Source organism: Rhinoraja longicauda, chromosome 6 (genome assembly GCF_053455715.1).
Source record: "Rhinoraja longicauda isolate Sanriku21f chromosome 6, sRhiLon1.1, whole genome shotgun sequence".
Taxonomy (NCBI): domain Eukaryota; kingdom Metazoa; phylum Chordata; class Chondrichthyes; order Rajiformes; family Arhynchobatidae; genus Rhinoraja; species Rhinoraja longicauda.
In genome coordinates, this window is record NC_135958.1 from 12,950,980 (window position 1) to 12,966,727 (window position 15,748).

The following is a 15,748-nucleotide window of genomic DNA, read 5'->3' on the forward strand; positions in this document are numbered from 1 at the left end:
TTGGCTTAAGAATTTAAACTTTAGACATAGAGTGCGGGAACAGGTCCCACAGCCCTCCGATTCCGTGCCGACCAGTGGTCACCCTGTACACTGGAACCTTCCTACACACTGGGGCCAATTTACCATTCTTACCGAAGCCAATTAACCTGCAAACCTGTACATCTTTGGTGTGTGGGGGGAAACCGGAGCACCCGGAGAAAACCCACGTGATCACAGATAGAATGTGCAAATTCCATACAGACAACGCCCGTAGTCAGGATCGAACCTGAGTCTCTGGCGCTGTAAGGCAGCAACTCTACCGCCGCGCCACTGCTTTTGAATACATTGCCGAAGTGCCATTTAATTATTTATAAACTTAAAACAATGAACATCATCAATATATTATTTCATGGGAATCCAACATGCATTTGTCTCTTACTCAATATCTACAGTTGCCCATTTTCCAGCAGCAGTTACAGTGGGAAAATGGTCTGATTTTCCCAATGACTAATTCATGAGACTGAAGTCACCTGTACCCCTTCACAACAACCACCATATGTAATGTAAGACAATGAGTAGGAGATCGTGTGCTGCTGCATTATCAAGCACAAATATCCTGTGCCATAGCTCTGCTCAATAGGTTGGCAATGGCTACTTTAGAGGAAATAATTCATTGCAATTTGGCAATCATAAGATGGCGCAGCGGAAGAGTTGCTGCCTTACAGCGCTTGCAGCTGCGGAGACCCAGGTTCGATCCCAACTACGGGTGCTGTCTGTACTGAGTTTGTACGTTCTCCCCCTGACCGCGTGGGTTTTCTCCGAGATCTTTGGTTTCCTCCCACACTCCAAAGACGTACAGGTATGTGGGTAAATTGGCTTGGTAAATGTAAAAATTGTCTTTAGTGTGTGTGTGCGGGGATCGCTGGTCAGCGCGGACCTGGGGGGCCGAAGGGCCTGTTTCCACGCTGTATCTCTAAACTAAACGAATAAAACAACTTTAAAATAAGCCACCTCCCCGAATGGGAAATGTCATACAAACCTCGGTAACTGAAGAAGCCTTGGGCCTGTTTCTCCTTTGATGGTGGGATAATTGTCCCCACAAAATAATTTGCAAGGGACACAACGATCACAAAGAAGAAGCCAACTTGTGCCTATCAGAAAGAAAAATAGAGGAGGGTTTTCCTTCTAGCAAAAAACAAGGCATGATTTATTTTTGCCCTTATTCACAGGGAGGGCCTGTTTTGCGCTGTATCTCTGAACTGAACGAAACTGAACTGCACAAGATCCAAGCTGTCTTCAAGATTAATTCATCTTGGGTCTATTTGAAAATCTACTTAAACCCCCTCACTTTGTTTGGCATCATCAGCATTTTACTCCTCCTTCTCTACAATTGACTATATGGGAACAGGAGGTGGTCATTCAGCCCATTGAGCCTGTTTCATCATTCAACAGGACCATGGCCAATTTACCAATTCCTCAAGTTCACTTTTCTGTCACTTCTCCACAACTGATTAGAAATCTATCTGCCTCAGCCTTAAACATGTATGTACTCTGCCCTTACAGCTTTCTGTGGCAGACTCGCAGATCTGAGAGCATTGAGAGTAGATATTCTTCTTCATCTTCGTCTTATTCTGAGAGCATGCCTTCTGGTTCTAGACACTCTAACAAGAGGGAGCATCCTTACAGCCTTTATACCGATAAAAACCATCTGAGGGTCATATAGGATCCAATAAGGTGGCCTCTCATTCCTCTCAACACCAATACGTAGTGCCCCTACCTGTTTAATCTTTCCCTGTAGGTAAATCCCTCTGTACCATGAATCTCCTCTAAACTGTTTCCAACTTCAGGAGGGCGGCACGGTAGTGAAGTGGTAGAGTTGCTGCCTTACAGTGCCAGAGACCCAGGTTCAATCCTGATCATAGGTGCTGTCTGCATGGAGTTTGTATGTTCTCCCTGTGACCTGCGTGGGTTTTCTCCGGGATCTCTGGTTTCCTCCCACACTCCAAATTCAGACGGGGTTGTAGGTTAATTGGCTTTGTATAATTGTAAACTGTCCCTTGTGTGTGTAGGATAACGTCAGTGTGCGGGGATCGTTTGTTGGCGCAGACTTGGTGGGCCGAGGGGCCTGTTTCTGCGCTGTGTCTCTAAACTAAACGTTTTTGATTTGCATCCAATGAAATAAATTGTTTTCTCAATTAGGAGGATCAAAATTGTTCGCAGTGCATCAGATGCGTTCTCACTCATATCTGGTTTCTTTGCAGTTAGACCTCCCACTTTTATACTACAGTCCTCTTGAAATAATGGTCAACATTCCATGAGTCTCTGCAGCCTACTGTGTGTTGGACAGAAGAACCTGCAAATCTCTTTGTGCTGCAGCCCAGTGGTTGACTAAGAGCATAAAAATAGGGTTAAGGAAGTTTATCCAGTTCTTCTCCTTTTAAATAGTATTCTGTCCTTTTGTTCTTCCTTCCAAAATTAGTAATTTCACATTTTACAACATTACCCTCCATTTCCCAACATTTTGCTCACTCACTAACCTTTCAATATCTCTCTGTAAGCTGTTTGCATCCTCCTTGTGACTTCCCCTGTACTCTTTGTTGCTTGTCAAATTAGGCCACATTTGTCTCCTTCCTCCATGTCATGACTACATATATCCTACCACTGATTTTTTTTTTAGATTTAGAGATACAGCGCGGAAACAGGCCCTTCGGCCCACCGGGTCCGCGCCGCCCAGCGATCCCTGCACATTAACACTATCCTACACACACTAGGGACAATTTTTACATTTGCCCAGCCAATTAACCTACATACCTGTACGTCTTTGGCGACGTACTTTGGAGACATCTTTGGAACCCTACTAGTTACTGGTTGCCATCCTGAAAGTGATCCCTTTTCCCCTCTTGCTGCTTTCCGTCTGTTAGCAGACCTCCATCCATGCTAATATATTACCTCAGGCTCTCATCTTCTGACAACCTTTGATAAGGCATCTTATCTATCTACTCTATCCACTCTAGCTGAAACTTCCCAAAAAGCTCTAATACATTTGTCAGACATGATTTCTCCTTCAAGCAGCCTTGTTGCCACTGAAGAATTTCTATTCCCTTGACTTTAGACTTTAGAGATACAGTTCGGCCCACTGAGTCCTTGCCGACCTGCGATCACCCATACACTATCACTATCCTACACACTAGGGACGTTACAATTTTGCTAAAGCCAATTAACCTACAAACCTGTACGTCTTTGGATTGTCGGAGGAAGCCAGAGCACCCGGGGAAAACCCACGCGCTCACAGGGAGGATGTACAAACTCTGTACAGACAGCACCCATAGTCAGGATCGAACCTGAGTCTCTGGCGCTCTAAGGCAGCATCTCTATTGCTGCGCCACTGTGCTGCCCCTGATCCCTCTCAAATCTGGGAGTGGAAGGGCAGAGTTCTTGAATATATTTCCAGATTGAATGATTATTTCCCAATTGTGCTGCGATTTTAGTTAATAATTGAATTTCCTATGGTAGGTAAATGGCTAAATGGCCTAAAGCTACCAATTTGTGCCTCCCTTTACGCTGGTAGTTTTCCAATTCTCGGGTACTTTGACAGAATCAAAGGATTTGTCGTTAGCCAGATTCTGTGAGAAGCAGGTAGCATTTGGGAATTGCTTGGGTGAAGTTAGTTTCTGTGACTTTACCTTTGCTTCCCATTCCATCCCTGCCAAAGAAATCCCAAGTAGCACTGTGACCGTTATCACTCCAATAATCCGGATATCATTTGTGGGGTCCACAATTGTTGCACTGTGCTCCTGTGGAAATGTTAAAAATGCATCTAAATTACTGGGAGTTTTGTATAAAGTAGCAATAAATCACATAAAAATTAAGAATGTAATTTTAGATATTGTAAAATAGTTTTGTTACCAGTTATAACAACAGTATTGCAAGAGAATAATATTAATATTATATATTACTGAATTTATATTCAGTAATATTTAATGACAGTGCACATTGACTACTGGGACCACTGCTCGCAAAGTCACCTGTATTTAACCAGTCATGAATAACGTATATTATTCTCTTCGATTCTTTCAAGAACAAATGAAAATCAGTTGGATGAAGATTGCCAGAGGTTCCACAACTATTTATCCATGCAAATGCATGTGGCCACATGTATCCAATAGAGGAAGGCCAAAGATAGACACAAAAAGCTGGAGTAACTCAGCGGGACAGGCAGCGTCTCTGGAGAGAAGGAATGGGTGACGTTTCGGGTCGAGACCCTTCTTCAGACTGGTCAGGGATAAGGGAAACGAGAGATATAGAGGGTGATTTGGAGAGATAAAGAACAATGAATGAAAGATATGCAAAAAAGTAACGATGATAAAGGAAACAGGCCATTGTAAGCTGTTTGTTGGGTGAAAATGAGACGCTGGTGCGACGTGGGTGGGGGAGGGATAGAGAGAGAGAGAGAGAGGGAATGCCGGGGCTACCTAAAGTGAGAGAAATCAATATTCATACCACTCGGCTGTAAGCTGCCCAAGTGAAATATGAGATGCTGTTCCTCCAATTTGTGTTTAGCCTCACTCTGACAATGGAGGAGACCGAGGACAGAAAGGTCTGTGTAGGAATGGGAAGGAGAATTAAAGTGTCCAGCAACCGGGAGATCAGGTTGGTTCACGAGGGCTGAGCGAAGCTGTTCCGCGAAACAAAGGCCAAAACTTGCTCATAGATTGCAGAGGGACACCATGGGGAAAGATGTGGGATATAAATGGGTGGAGAAATGACAAATGGAGTTTAATACAAGCACTTCGGGAGGACAAATGAAAGGGGGAAGTATACAGCTAATAGCAAGACCTTTAATGGCATTAATATACAGAGGGATCTTGGGGGTCTAAGTCCATAGCTCTCTGTAAGTGGCAACAATAGTAAATGGTCAGGGCATTGGTCAGGGTATTGAGTGTAAGAGTCAGGAAGGTATAATGAAGCTTTATAAAACTTTGGTAGGCTGCATTTGGAGTATTGTGTACAGTTCTGTCACCCAATTACAGGAAGCATGTAAAGGCTTTGAGGAGGGAGCAGAAGTTTACCAAAAAGCTTTTTGATTAGAAGGTATTACTGAAAGGAGAGGTTGGACAAACTTGGATTGTTTTCTCTGAAATGTCGGAGGTTGAGTGGAGACCTAACAGAAATATATAAAATTATGGGAGGCATAGATATTAGGGTAGATTAAAAGTCAGAACGTTTTTCCCCAAAGTGGGAATATCAAAGACCAGAGGCCATAGGTTTAAATTATGAGGGAGAATTTTAAAGGAAATTGAGGCAAGTGTTTTACACAGAAGGGGGAAATCTGGAACAGGCGGCCAGGGGTGGTGGTGAAAGCAGATACAATAGTGGTGTTTAAGCTTTTAGATAAGCACGTGGATATATAGGGAATGGAGATATATGGATCATATGGAGGTAGAGGACTTTAAAGTAACTTGGCATCATGTTTCTGAGTTGTATTGTGCTATGCTCTCTGAATGTAAAACATCCGTGTATTCTGTGGAATTTAGAATGCTAAAGGGGCAGTTGCTAATGTTTCTAAGATATTAAAAGTAGTTAAGATCCATTCAGAGATCCCTTTTCAGTTGCCTAGGAAGGTCAGGATGAGGATCAGGAAGAAAATAACTGGATGTTTTGGGATGTAGTTAAGAAACAGAAGCAGATCCTCCAATGTGACACAAGCTACGAAATGGGACCCTATATCATCAATCAAATATATTCTTGCTGTGACTACAGCTCTCTGTGAGGAGAACAAAATTAATTCTGTTGTCCTAGAATAGAAATGATCTGTCATTTTTCCAATGTCAACATATTCTGCAAACTGGGGCATGTTGCCAGTGTTTCCTGTTTAGGGCGACACAGTAGAGTTGCTGCCATACAGTGCTTGCAGTGCCAGAGACACGGGTTCAATCCCGACTACAGAGTTTGGACAGTCTCCCCATGACCACATGGGTTTTCTCCAAGATCTTCGGTTTCCTCTCACACTCCGAAGGCGTGCAGGATTGTAGATTAATTGGCCTGGTATAAGTGTAAAGTGTCCCTTGTGTGTGCAGGATAGTGTTAGTGCGCAGGCCGGTGCGGACTCGGTGGGCCGAAGGGCCTGTTTCCGCACTGTATGTATAAAGTAAACTAAACTAAACTAAAATCTGGAAAGAGGTGCGGCTGGTGGAGCTGCTACTTCACAGTGCCAGAGACTCATGTTTGATCCTAACCTCGGGTACTGGCTTTGAAGAGGGCAACTAAGGACTGGCAACCAAGGACTGACCCCAATCCCCACCTTCTCCACGACCACGTGGGTCATTTCTGGGTGCTCCAGTTTTCTCCCACATCCCAAAGGTGTGCGGGTTCGTAGGTTCATTAGCCCCTAATTATGTAAATCGCCCCTAGTACATAGAGAGTGCATGTGAAAGTGGGATAACATAGAACTAGTGTGAACGGGTGATCATTGGTCAGTGTGGAATCGAAGGCCGAAGGGGTGTTTCCATGCTGTATTTCTAAATCATAAAAGCTGATACCACTGTAATATTAACAATTACCAGCAAGGCAGTTCTGAGCTCATAGATCTTGAGAGTTGTCTTGAATGAGATTATGATTCTTCAAAGAAGAATATGTTTAAAGCATTGTAACTTACAATGAGGAGGTCTCTGACCGTCTCAGCGAATCCTACAGTGTGCATAGAAACCGCCACTGCATTTGCAAAAGCAAAAATGAGACCAATGGAGCCTCCAAGCTCCGGCCCAAGACTCCTGGAGATGAGGAAATATGTACCACCTGAAAAGTAGCAACAAAGACCTCAGGAATGTAAAACAATTGGCTGTGAGTATAGAACACAGGATCATAAAAAACAAAAAGCGTATCCTTTTCAACAATCCAGGAATGAGTGGGTTGACATTGATATAAGAAAATAACTGCAGATGCTGGTACAAATCGAAGGTATTTATTTACAAAATGCTGGAGTAACTCAGCAGGTCAGGCAGCATCTCGGGAGAGAAGGAATGGGTGACGTTTCGGGTCGAGACCCTTCTTCAGACTGACCTTCTTCAGTCTGAAGAAGGGTCTCGACCCGAAACGTCACCCATTCCTTCTCTCCCAAGATGCTGCCTGACCTGCTGAGTTACTCCAGCATTTTGTGAATAAATACCTTCGGGTTGACATTGATGAGCGTTTGACGGCACTGGGCCTGTACTCACTGGAGTTCAGAAGAATGAGGGGGGACCTAATTGAAACTTACTGAATAGCGAAAGGGTGGAGAGGATGTGGAGAGGATGTTTCCACTAGTGGGAGAGTCCAGGACCCGAGGCCAGGGCCTTAGAATAAAAGGACGTACCTTCAGAAAGCAGATGAGGAGGAATTTCTTTAGTCGGAGGGTGTTGAATCTGTGGAATTCTTTACCACAGACAACCGTGGAGGCCAAGTCATTTTTAAGGTGCAGATGGACAGATTCTTGCTTAGTAAGGGTGTCAGGGATTATGGGGAGAATGCAGGAGAATGTGGTTGAGAGGGGAAGGTAGATCAGCCATGATTGAATAGCGGAGTAGAGTTGATGGGCTGAAATTTGTTCCTATATGAAGTCGCACAACTTTATTCTCACAGGAATGCAAGCAGATCTCTTGCTTTGATTTCTACCACTATTACAGAATTCTGCTTTTAATTTAAACAGAATCTGTTAATGGTTCACCTCAATTGTCCCCATATCCTCTTCCCATTGGCTCAGCTCTTAAACAGTGAGGAATCCTGACATATAGAAAAGGAAAGGCAGTTTGAGCCATTTTTTTAACATAAAATTAAACTTATTCATGGCAACCAAGGACTGTCCCAACCCCCACCTGCTCCCAACCCCACCACATAGTTTGCTTGACCTCGGAAACACTTTTGTCTAGTTGCGTTCCTGCATCCCTTTGTACTTGGATCTTTTTTGTTTAATCCACCCCCTTCTCCTTTTACCCCCCTAAACTGTTCTTTAAGCTGCTAATCATATGATGTTTTAGGCTGAAGCAGATTACTTGCAAACTCAGCTTCCTATTCATCCTCCATCAAACTTCACACCCACCCTCTCTCAAATATGACCCGATTTCACCTTCTTCTCCCCTTTGGTAGTGATAATCTCATGCATGACATTGTTAACTTCAATGTGTAGAAAGGAACTGCAGATGGTGGTTTATACAAAAGATAGACACAAAGTGCTGGAGTAACTCAGATGGTCAGGCAGTATCTCTGGAGAAAAAGTACGAGTGATGTTTTGGGTTGGAACCCTTCTTCAGACTGAAGACGTCTGAGGAATAGCACTTTGTGTCTATCTTTGTTAACTTCAGAGTTGACTATTCCAATGTTCTCCTGTCGATCTCCCATTAAACACCTTTCAGAAATCTCAGTTCATTGAAACATTAGCTGCTCATACCCTTCCCTTCTGGCCTGCCCTCACTAACACATGTCGACCCCTGAGTTTAAGGGGACAATATAAATTCCACTAGACGAATTCGCAGTCAGCAAGGTGAAGAAGCATGAACCAAAGTCTACCTGACTTGACTTTGCCGTTAGTAGATATTGCTGATATGGATAAACCTGTTATGCTGGTTACAACTACAGACATGAGGATGATTAACCACGTCAAAGCTGTAATGGAAGCAAACAAAATCAAAATTATTGCCATTTTCATCACAATCAAAAAGATCCATTGCTTTAAAATTATATTTATTTGCAAGGGCTCCTGTAGCTGGCACAAAGTCTAATAACCTAATAGGTTTCCGCTTGCATCAGGTATGTTGACATATTGACCCATTATCAGGGTATCATGGTGGTACAAATTACAATCATCTTAGCAACAGCTTCTTGCAAAGCCAGCTCTGTTATATCGTTCGCCTGCACTTTCGGTCCGTTTCTTTATTTTTCTCAAACTCTTTGTTCCCTCTTCCTTTAAAGGCGGCACGATGGCGCAGCGGTAGAGTTGCTGCCTTACGGCGAATGCAGTGCCGGAGACTCAGGTTCGATCCTGACTATGGGCGCCGTCTGTACGGAGTTTGTACCTTCTCCCCGTGACCTGCGTGGGTTTTCTCCGAGATCTTCGGTTTCCTCCCACACTCCAAAGACGTACAGGTATGTAGTTAATTGACTGGGTAAATGTAAAAAATGTCCCTGGTGTGTGTAGGATAGTGTTAATGTGCGGGGATCGCTGGGCGGCTCGGATTCGGTGGGCCAAAGGGCCTGTTTCCGTGCTGTATCTCTAAATCTAAATCTAAACTGCAAATGTAGTGATGGTTTCATTCATGTATCATCTGATTATGTTTCTCCTTTTAACTGTCTCTTTAAATCCTACCTGCATGCATTAGTCCATTCCATCCACCACTGTGTTCCCAGTGCATGAAACATTACTGAAGCCACATAACATCAACAAATTGCAATAATGAACCATTTTGATGTAATATAATAAGCATTTTTTTATTTTATTTTTTATTTTTTTAATATGACATCCCAAGGACTTCAGAGGAGCACATGAAACAAAAATTGACACCACGTCCTTTTGGGAGGTATTAAGACATCATTATAAGTTTGGATATTGTAATGTTATATCAAAATTATAATTGAAAGTGAATTAATTTACGATATATTTTTGTTAAGGCAAAACTCATTCACTTGCACCAAGATATCACAGCTGAACATAGTCCTGCCCTGTCCTTGTTAAACATGTGCATACTTTATATGCAGTTTACTGAATGATGATCCCAACTGATTTTCTGGTGATAGTGCAGGACATTGAGAGACAAAGTGACCTTCTTAATGAGGAGCAGAGATGATGATGTGGTCCAATGCTACATTGTACAATGGATTCCTCTATTGACCCAAAAGGGAGTCAGTGGAATTATTCTAACAAACTTTGAAAGACATAGATAAACTATACGAATTATTCAATGTACACCACGTCAATGATATAGCATTGCTCCACTAACTAAACGTTTAGTTTTGGTTAGTTTCGTTTAGAGAAACAACTCGGAAACAGGCCCATTGGCCTACAAAATCTGCACCAACCAGCCAGCAGTTCATCCATACACTAGTTCTATCCTACACATTCGGGACAATTTGCAGAAGCCAATCAACCTACAAACCTGCATATCTTTGGAAGGTGGGAGGTGGTACTGCAGCAACCGGAGAAAATCCACGCAGGCACAGGAAGAATGTACAAACTCCACACAGACAGCACCCTTAGTCAGGATTGAACCCGGGCCTCTGATGCTGTGAGGCAGCAACTCTACTGCTGCGCTTCTGTGTCACCCATTAGTACTTTGAGAGGCACTCAAAGTACTTGGTCCTCACAGCATATGACTTGCTACGGAGTTGAGGAGAATGCAAGGAGAATACAATGGGGATTAATGTAGGATTAGTGTAGGGTTAGTGTAAATTGGTGGCTGATAGTCATCATGGACCGTAATTACACAAAAAAACTTCAAAGTTCGCAAATCCTCCCTTACCTATTCCAGCCTGTGCAGTAATCCACGATAACCGTAAATACAGAATAACGCCCCAGATATTCAGCATACATCGAACCTTGGGAGGAAATCAACATATAAAACATGCAATCAAAATAATACTCACATTCAGTCAGTTGAGCAAGATCACTATGATGTGCACAATGTACTTTCTGTATAGTCCATTAGGAAATATATATATTTTATTTCGTTTAGTTTAGAGATACAATGTTCACCGGGTCCGCACCGACCAGCGATCCCTCTACACTAGTACTATCCTACACACTAGGGCCAATTTACATTTCTTACCAAAGGCAATTAACCTACAACCCTGTACGTCTTTGGAATGGGGGGGGGGGAACCATAGCTCCCGGAGTAAACCTACACAGTCACAGGCAGAACGTACAAACTCCGCAATGGATAGCACCCATAATCAGGATCAAAATTAATTAATAATTTAATGGTTGAACAAAGAAACATAATGCCAAGGAAAGGCACCTAAGGTCACCTACAAAAGTCTTATCTAACCCCAGAGAATGTAGTATATTTGCAATATTATTAATGTAACCAAAGGCAAATAATGATTTAGTTCATTATTCACTCGGATAATTGTGTTAAAAATGGTATTCACGTTCTAACTGGACACAGGTTCATCCATTATGCACATCGAGTTGATCCATGCGAATCCTGATCTCTTGTATAGCACCAATGAAAGTAACACTGCTTTAGTAAGGAACTGATTTTGATGTGAAGCTTTTTGCTCTTGTATCTCTTACAGACAACGATCTGCATTAATTCTCACTTCTGATGATCATTTCTGTGAAGGTTTGCATAAACAGACTGCAATTGTCAGTGAAACATTATAAATGAAGAGGCATTATTACCAGGAACGACAGCACCGCAGCGGCATGTCAAAAAGAAGATTGGGAACTGTCATCCATTTTCTGAATCAACATTTTAAGAATGTATTGTTTGGGGTTTCTTGTCAACATTAAAAGAAAAATTTGACACAAGGAACTTATAAAATGTTGGATGTGTTTGCTGAGAATACATAATTAACAACTGTGCAGAAGCCTTTCCTGAAATTCTCCTCAACCGTCATATGGATGGCAGTCCAAGGCAACACCTGGACCTCTGTCTACAAAAAGAAAAACTTGAAGTGCAAATAACAAACCACTGGAGGAACTTAACGGTTAGAGTCAGCACCAGTGGAGAAAAATGGCCGGATGATGCTTCAGGGACCCTTTTACAGACTTGGTTAAAGAGCACAAAAGCCATAGGCATCACAGAGAAGCATTGTTAAGTTTAGTTTAGTGATACAGTGCGGAGACAGGTACCTAGGTCCACTGAGTACGCACCGACCAGCGATCTCCATACACTAGCACTATCCTCCACACTAGGGACAATTTACAGAAGTCAATTAACCTACAAACTTGCACGTCTTTGGAGTGTGGGAGGAAACCAGAACACCCGGGGGAAACCCACGCGGTCACGGGGAGAACGTACAAACTCCATACAAACAGCACCCATAGTCAGGATTAGACCTGGGTCTGTGGAGCTGCAAGGCAGAAACTCTACAGCTGCGCCACTGTGCCGCCCCTGAGAGAGTGGTTCTCACAGGAGAGAGAAGAATTTCTTCATCCTTAAATGCCTTCATACATTCTTCACAGATATGTCTGCAACAGCACTCTCTTTTGGAGTGATGCATGTGAAGTAAATACTTGAGCATGCAAACAGAGTTTAAAATCATTTTTAAATTGTCCATCTTTCACAGCTTGCGACATTACTGAAGGTTATAATTGGACACTAGCAACATAACCAGGCAACGACTGATCATTCCATTATAACACATGAAAGCTGTATGAAACACGTGATGTGTTGTCATTAGGATGGTGTCATCTATCGCTGGCTGATATTAGAAACTAATTGGCTGCTGAGGAAAAAGCATTATAACATAGACTATCCTAATGCTCTTTTTATGTAGAATTGTAGCACGGGGAAGAAAGAGGACAATAGACAATAGACAATAGGTGCAGGAGGAGGCCATTCGGCCCTTCGAGCCAGCACCGCCATTCAATGTGATCATGGCTGATTATTCTCAATCAGTACCCCGTTCCTGCCTTCTCCCCATACCCCCTGACTCCGCTATCCTTAAGAGGACATACCATTACACCTTTTATCCAACCAAACCGGACAGGCTCTTCTGGAACCTTGTCATCGTTCATTTGTCCCTCTCCTTTGCCAAGTTCATCATGTGTTCTGCTTTCATATGAAGGAGGAGAATGTTGTTCTGTATCCTGGAAGGCAATGGAATCATTTCAATCATTTATCAATCTGTGCACATCAGGTAGCAGAATGAGTGAGCTCCATGCACAGAATTATGATTACACCATATTACATCTTTAGAGTCATAGAATGGTACATTGTGGGGCCTTCAGCCCCGACTTGCCCACACCGGCCAACATGTCCCAGCTACACTAGCTACACTATTAAATATCTTCCCCTTCACCTTAAACCTATATCCTCTGGTTCTCGATTCACCTACTCTAGGCAAGAGACTCTGTGCACCCACCCGATCTATTCCTCTCATGATCTTATACACCTCTATAAGATCACTCCTCATCCTCCTGCGCTCCAAGGAATAGAGTCACAGCCTACTCAACCTCTACCTATAGCTCAGACCCTCTAGTCTTGGCAACATCAAAAGACTAGTTACAACATCTTTGTAACAAAAAACTGCATAGGTTCAAAATGTGAGATATCATCACTAAATGTTCTTCAGAGTATTGTCTAAAATATTAGCCTGCTGATTCTCTTTTCAAATGCTCCTGAACCTACCATGTACTTAAAACGTTTCATGGTTTTATTTTGATCTATTTTAGACAACTCCATTGTACCAGACTGCACACCATTTACTGGGCAGGATCTAATTTAGAACTGTACGCGATTCCGTTCCAAACAAGATATCATGAGACAACCTCCAGCCAAGCTTATGCCCACGGCTGACCTCAAGTTGCTCCTTCTGAGCAGGGTAATGACTAATCCATTTAATAATTTGTAAGTTCACTCAAGATTCGTCTTAGCCCCCTGCCAGCAGTTGGGAAACTATTTCTTTGCATCTTTGTCAAAGACCATCAGATACCCAGAGCCTCTATCCTTTCATGGGATGGCCACCACAATTTCACATGTGTACCAAAAGGCAATGAAAATCGTACTCCTTACTACTTATCCTTAACTTGCACTAGTTCATCCCTTGTCATTCTTCGCCTAGTTTTTAATCAACTTTGGGCTTAAATGGAGTTGCATCTGCACATGGACATGGACTATTTGCCCCACCGGGTCCATGCTGACCATCAAGCACCCATCTACACTTACACTGATCTCATTTTTATTCTTCCCAGGTTCCTCTCAATTCCTCCAAGATTTGACCACTATTTTACACACTTGGGATATTGACGGCATCCACTTAACCTACCAAGCCATGCATCTTTGGGATGTGGGAAGAAATAAGAGCACCCTCAGTAAACCCATGAGATCCCTAGAAGAACGTGCAAACTCCACACAACACTGGAGACCAGAATTGAATCTGGCTCAATGGAATCGTGAGGCAGGAGCTCTATTAACTGCACCACTGCGCCACTATTTGGGATGGAAAGAGAAGGGATGCAAGGGTTACTTGAAGTTAGAGAAATCAATATTCATACCGCTGTGTTGTAAGTTGCCCACGCAAAGTATTAGGTGCTGTTCCTCCAATTTGCATATGGCCTCACTCCGACAATGGAGGAGGCCTAGAACAGAAAGGTCAGAGTGGGAATGGAAAGGGGAATGAAAGTGTTTGGAACTGGGAGTTCAGGTAGGCCCAGGCGGACTGAGCGAAGGTGTTCAGCGAAACGACACCCAGTCTATGTTTGGTCTCGCCAATGTATAAGAGTCCACACCTTGAACAATGGATACAGTGGATGAGGTTGGAGGAAGTGCAAGTGAACCTTTGCCGAACCTGAAAAGGCTGTTGGGGTCCCTGGACAGAGTCGAGGGACGAGGTGTACATTGCATCTCCTGCAGTTGCAGGGGAAGGTACCTTGGGAGGGGGTGGCTTGGGTGGAAAGGGATAAGTTAACCAGAGGGAATGGTCTCTGCGGTAGGTGGAATGGGGTGGAGATGGGAAGATGTGACTAGTGGTGGGATCCCGTTGGAGGTGGCGGAAATGTCTGATGTTTGGAAGGTTAATGTTTGATTAAAGTATTTTGGGTTTTTATAACCATATTTTAAGAATGAATGACGATTGTGTCCAAAGACTCTGAAGGGGAAAACAGTTGAAGATAACAACAAATATTAAAATGAAAAAATAGAGTTCATGTGAGAAGTTTGAAAAGCATATTATTTGCTAGAATATAGACATAACGTGCTGGAGTAACTAAGCAGGTCAGGTAGCGTCTCTGGAGGAAAAGGATGGGTCTGAAGAAGTGGCTCGACCTGAAACGTCACCCTCTCTTTTTCTCCAGAAATGCCTGACCCGCTGAGTTACTCCAGCACTTTGTGTCCATAGCATAAACTAGCAACTTCTGTTCCTTTCTCCACACTTACCAGAATTTTAGTTTCTCAAGGAAAAATCAGACCGTTTTGAAGAACACCATGTGGTGTGTGATTTAATGATCTAGACTGATTCGAATCAGGTCAAGTTATAAGTGATTTTGAACAGAGCACAGGTCATTGTGGAATGGCAGCGGAGCCTCTTACCATCATGTAGCAGCGGAGGTCGGCAAGGGTTGGTCTGCTTTTCTTTCCCTCTCCCGCTATCTGGGTGTTGGCATAATACCCGTGGCTGGGCACTGCATCCATAGTGTTGTAGCCGAAAGTCCTCAGGTAAACGGCGCTGTTTTGGGTCAGGTTGTTGGAGCTGAGGCTGCCGTAGGTGAGGTCAGGTTGGCAGTAGATGCTCATGGTGTCTTCCTCATTGCTCATCAGAGTACTGATGGTGAACCTGCCTTGGGAGACGGCTTTGAGTCCCGAGCTGACAGACTGCACAGAGCTTGTGGGGTCTGCCATTGTATAGGTTCACAACTCCTTGCCAGCAGATGAGAAAATAATGATAGCTAAAGCTGAACGGCAGGGCTTTTATATGAGAGCAATCTACAGTGACAGGAAGTGGTGCCAGTAAATTAAACCGACAACCACCCCAGGGCAGTAGTAACTGGAGAATAGTTTATTATAAAGGTCAGCAGAAATCTTGATTTTGATTTTTAAAAACCCACACACACATATATATGTACCTCGCCTAGAGAACC

The 15,748-nt window shown here is 43.2% G+C and overlaps 1 protein-coding gene across 1 annotated transcript in view; it reads right to left on the bottom strand.

Annotated features, from left to right (window-relative positions):
- Positions 1-15,509, bottom strand: part of slc12a3 (solute carrier family 12 member 3) — a 39,978-nt gene extending 24,469 nt beyond the window's left edge. Inside the window, exons 1-7 of the mRNA XM_078401669.1 lie at positions 15,201-15,509; positions 12,629-12,760; positions 10,467-10,542; positions 8,521-8,616; positions 6,635-6,774; positions 3,663-3,773; positions 1,019-1,130 (exon numbers count right to left, since the gene is read on the bottom strand). Coding sequence (XP_078257795.1) covers positions 1,019-1,130; positions 3,663-3,773; positions 6,635-6,774; positions 8,521-8,616; positions 10,467-10,542; positions 12,629-12,760; positions 15,201-15,509 — 976 coding nt within the window. The remainder of the gene's footprint in view (positions 1-1,018; positions 1,131-3,662; positions 3,774-6,634; positions 6,775-8,520; positions 8,617-10,466; positions 10,543-12,628; positions 12,761-15,200) is intronic.
- Positions 15,510-15,748: the final 239 nt, after the last annotated feature.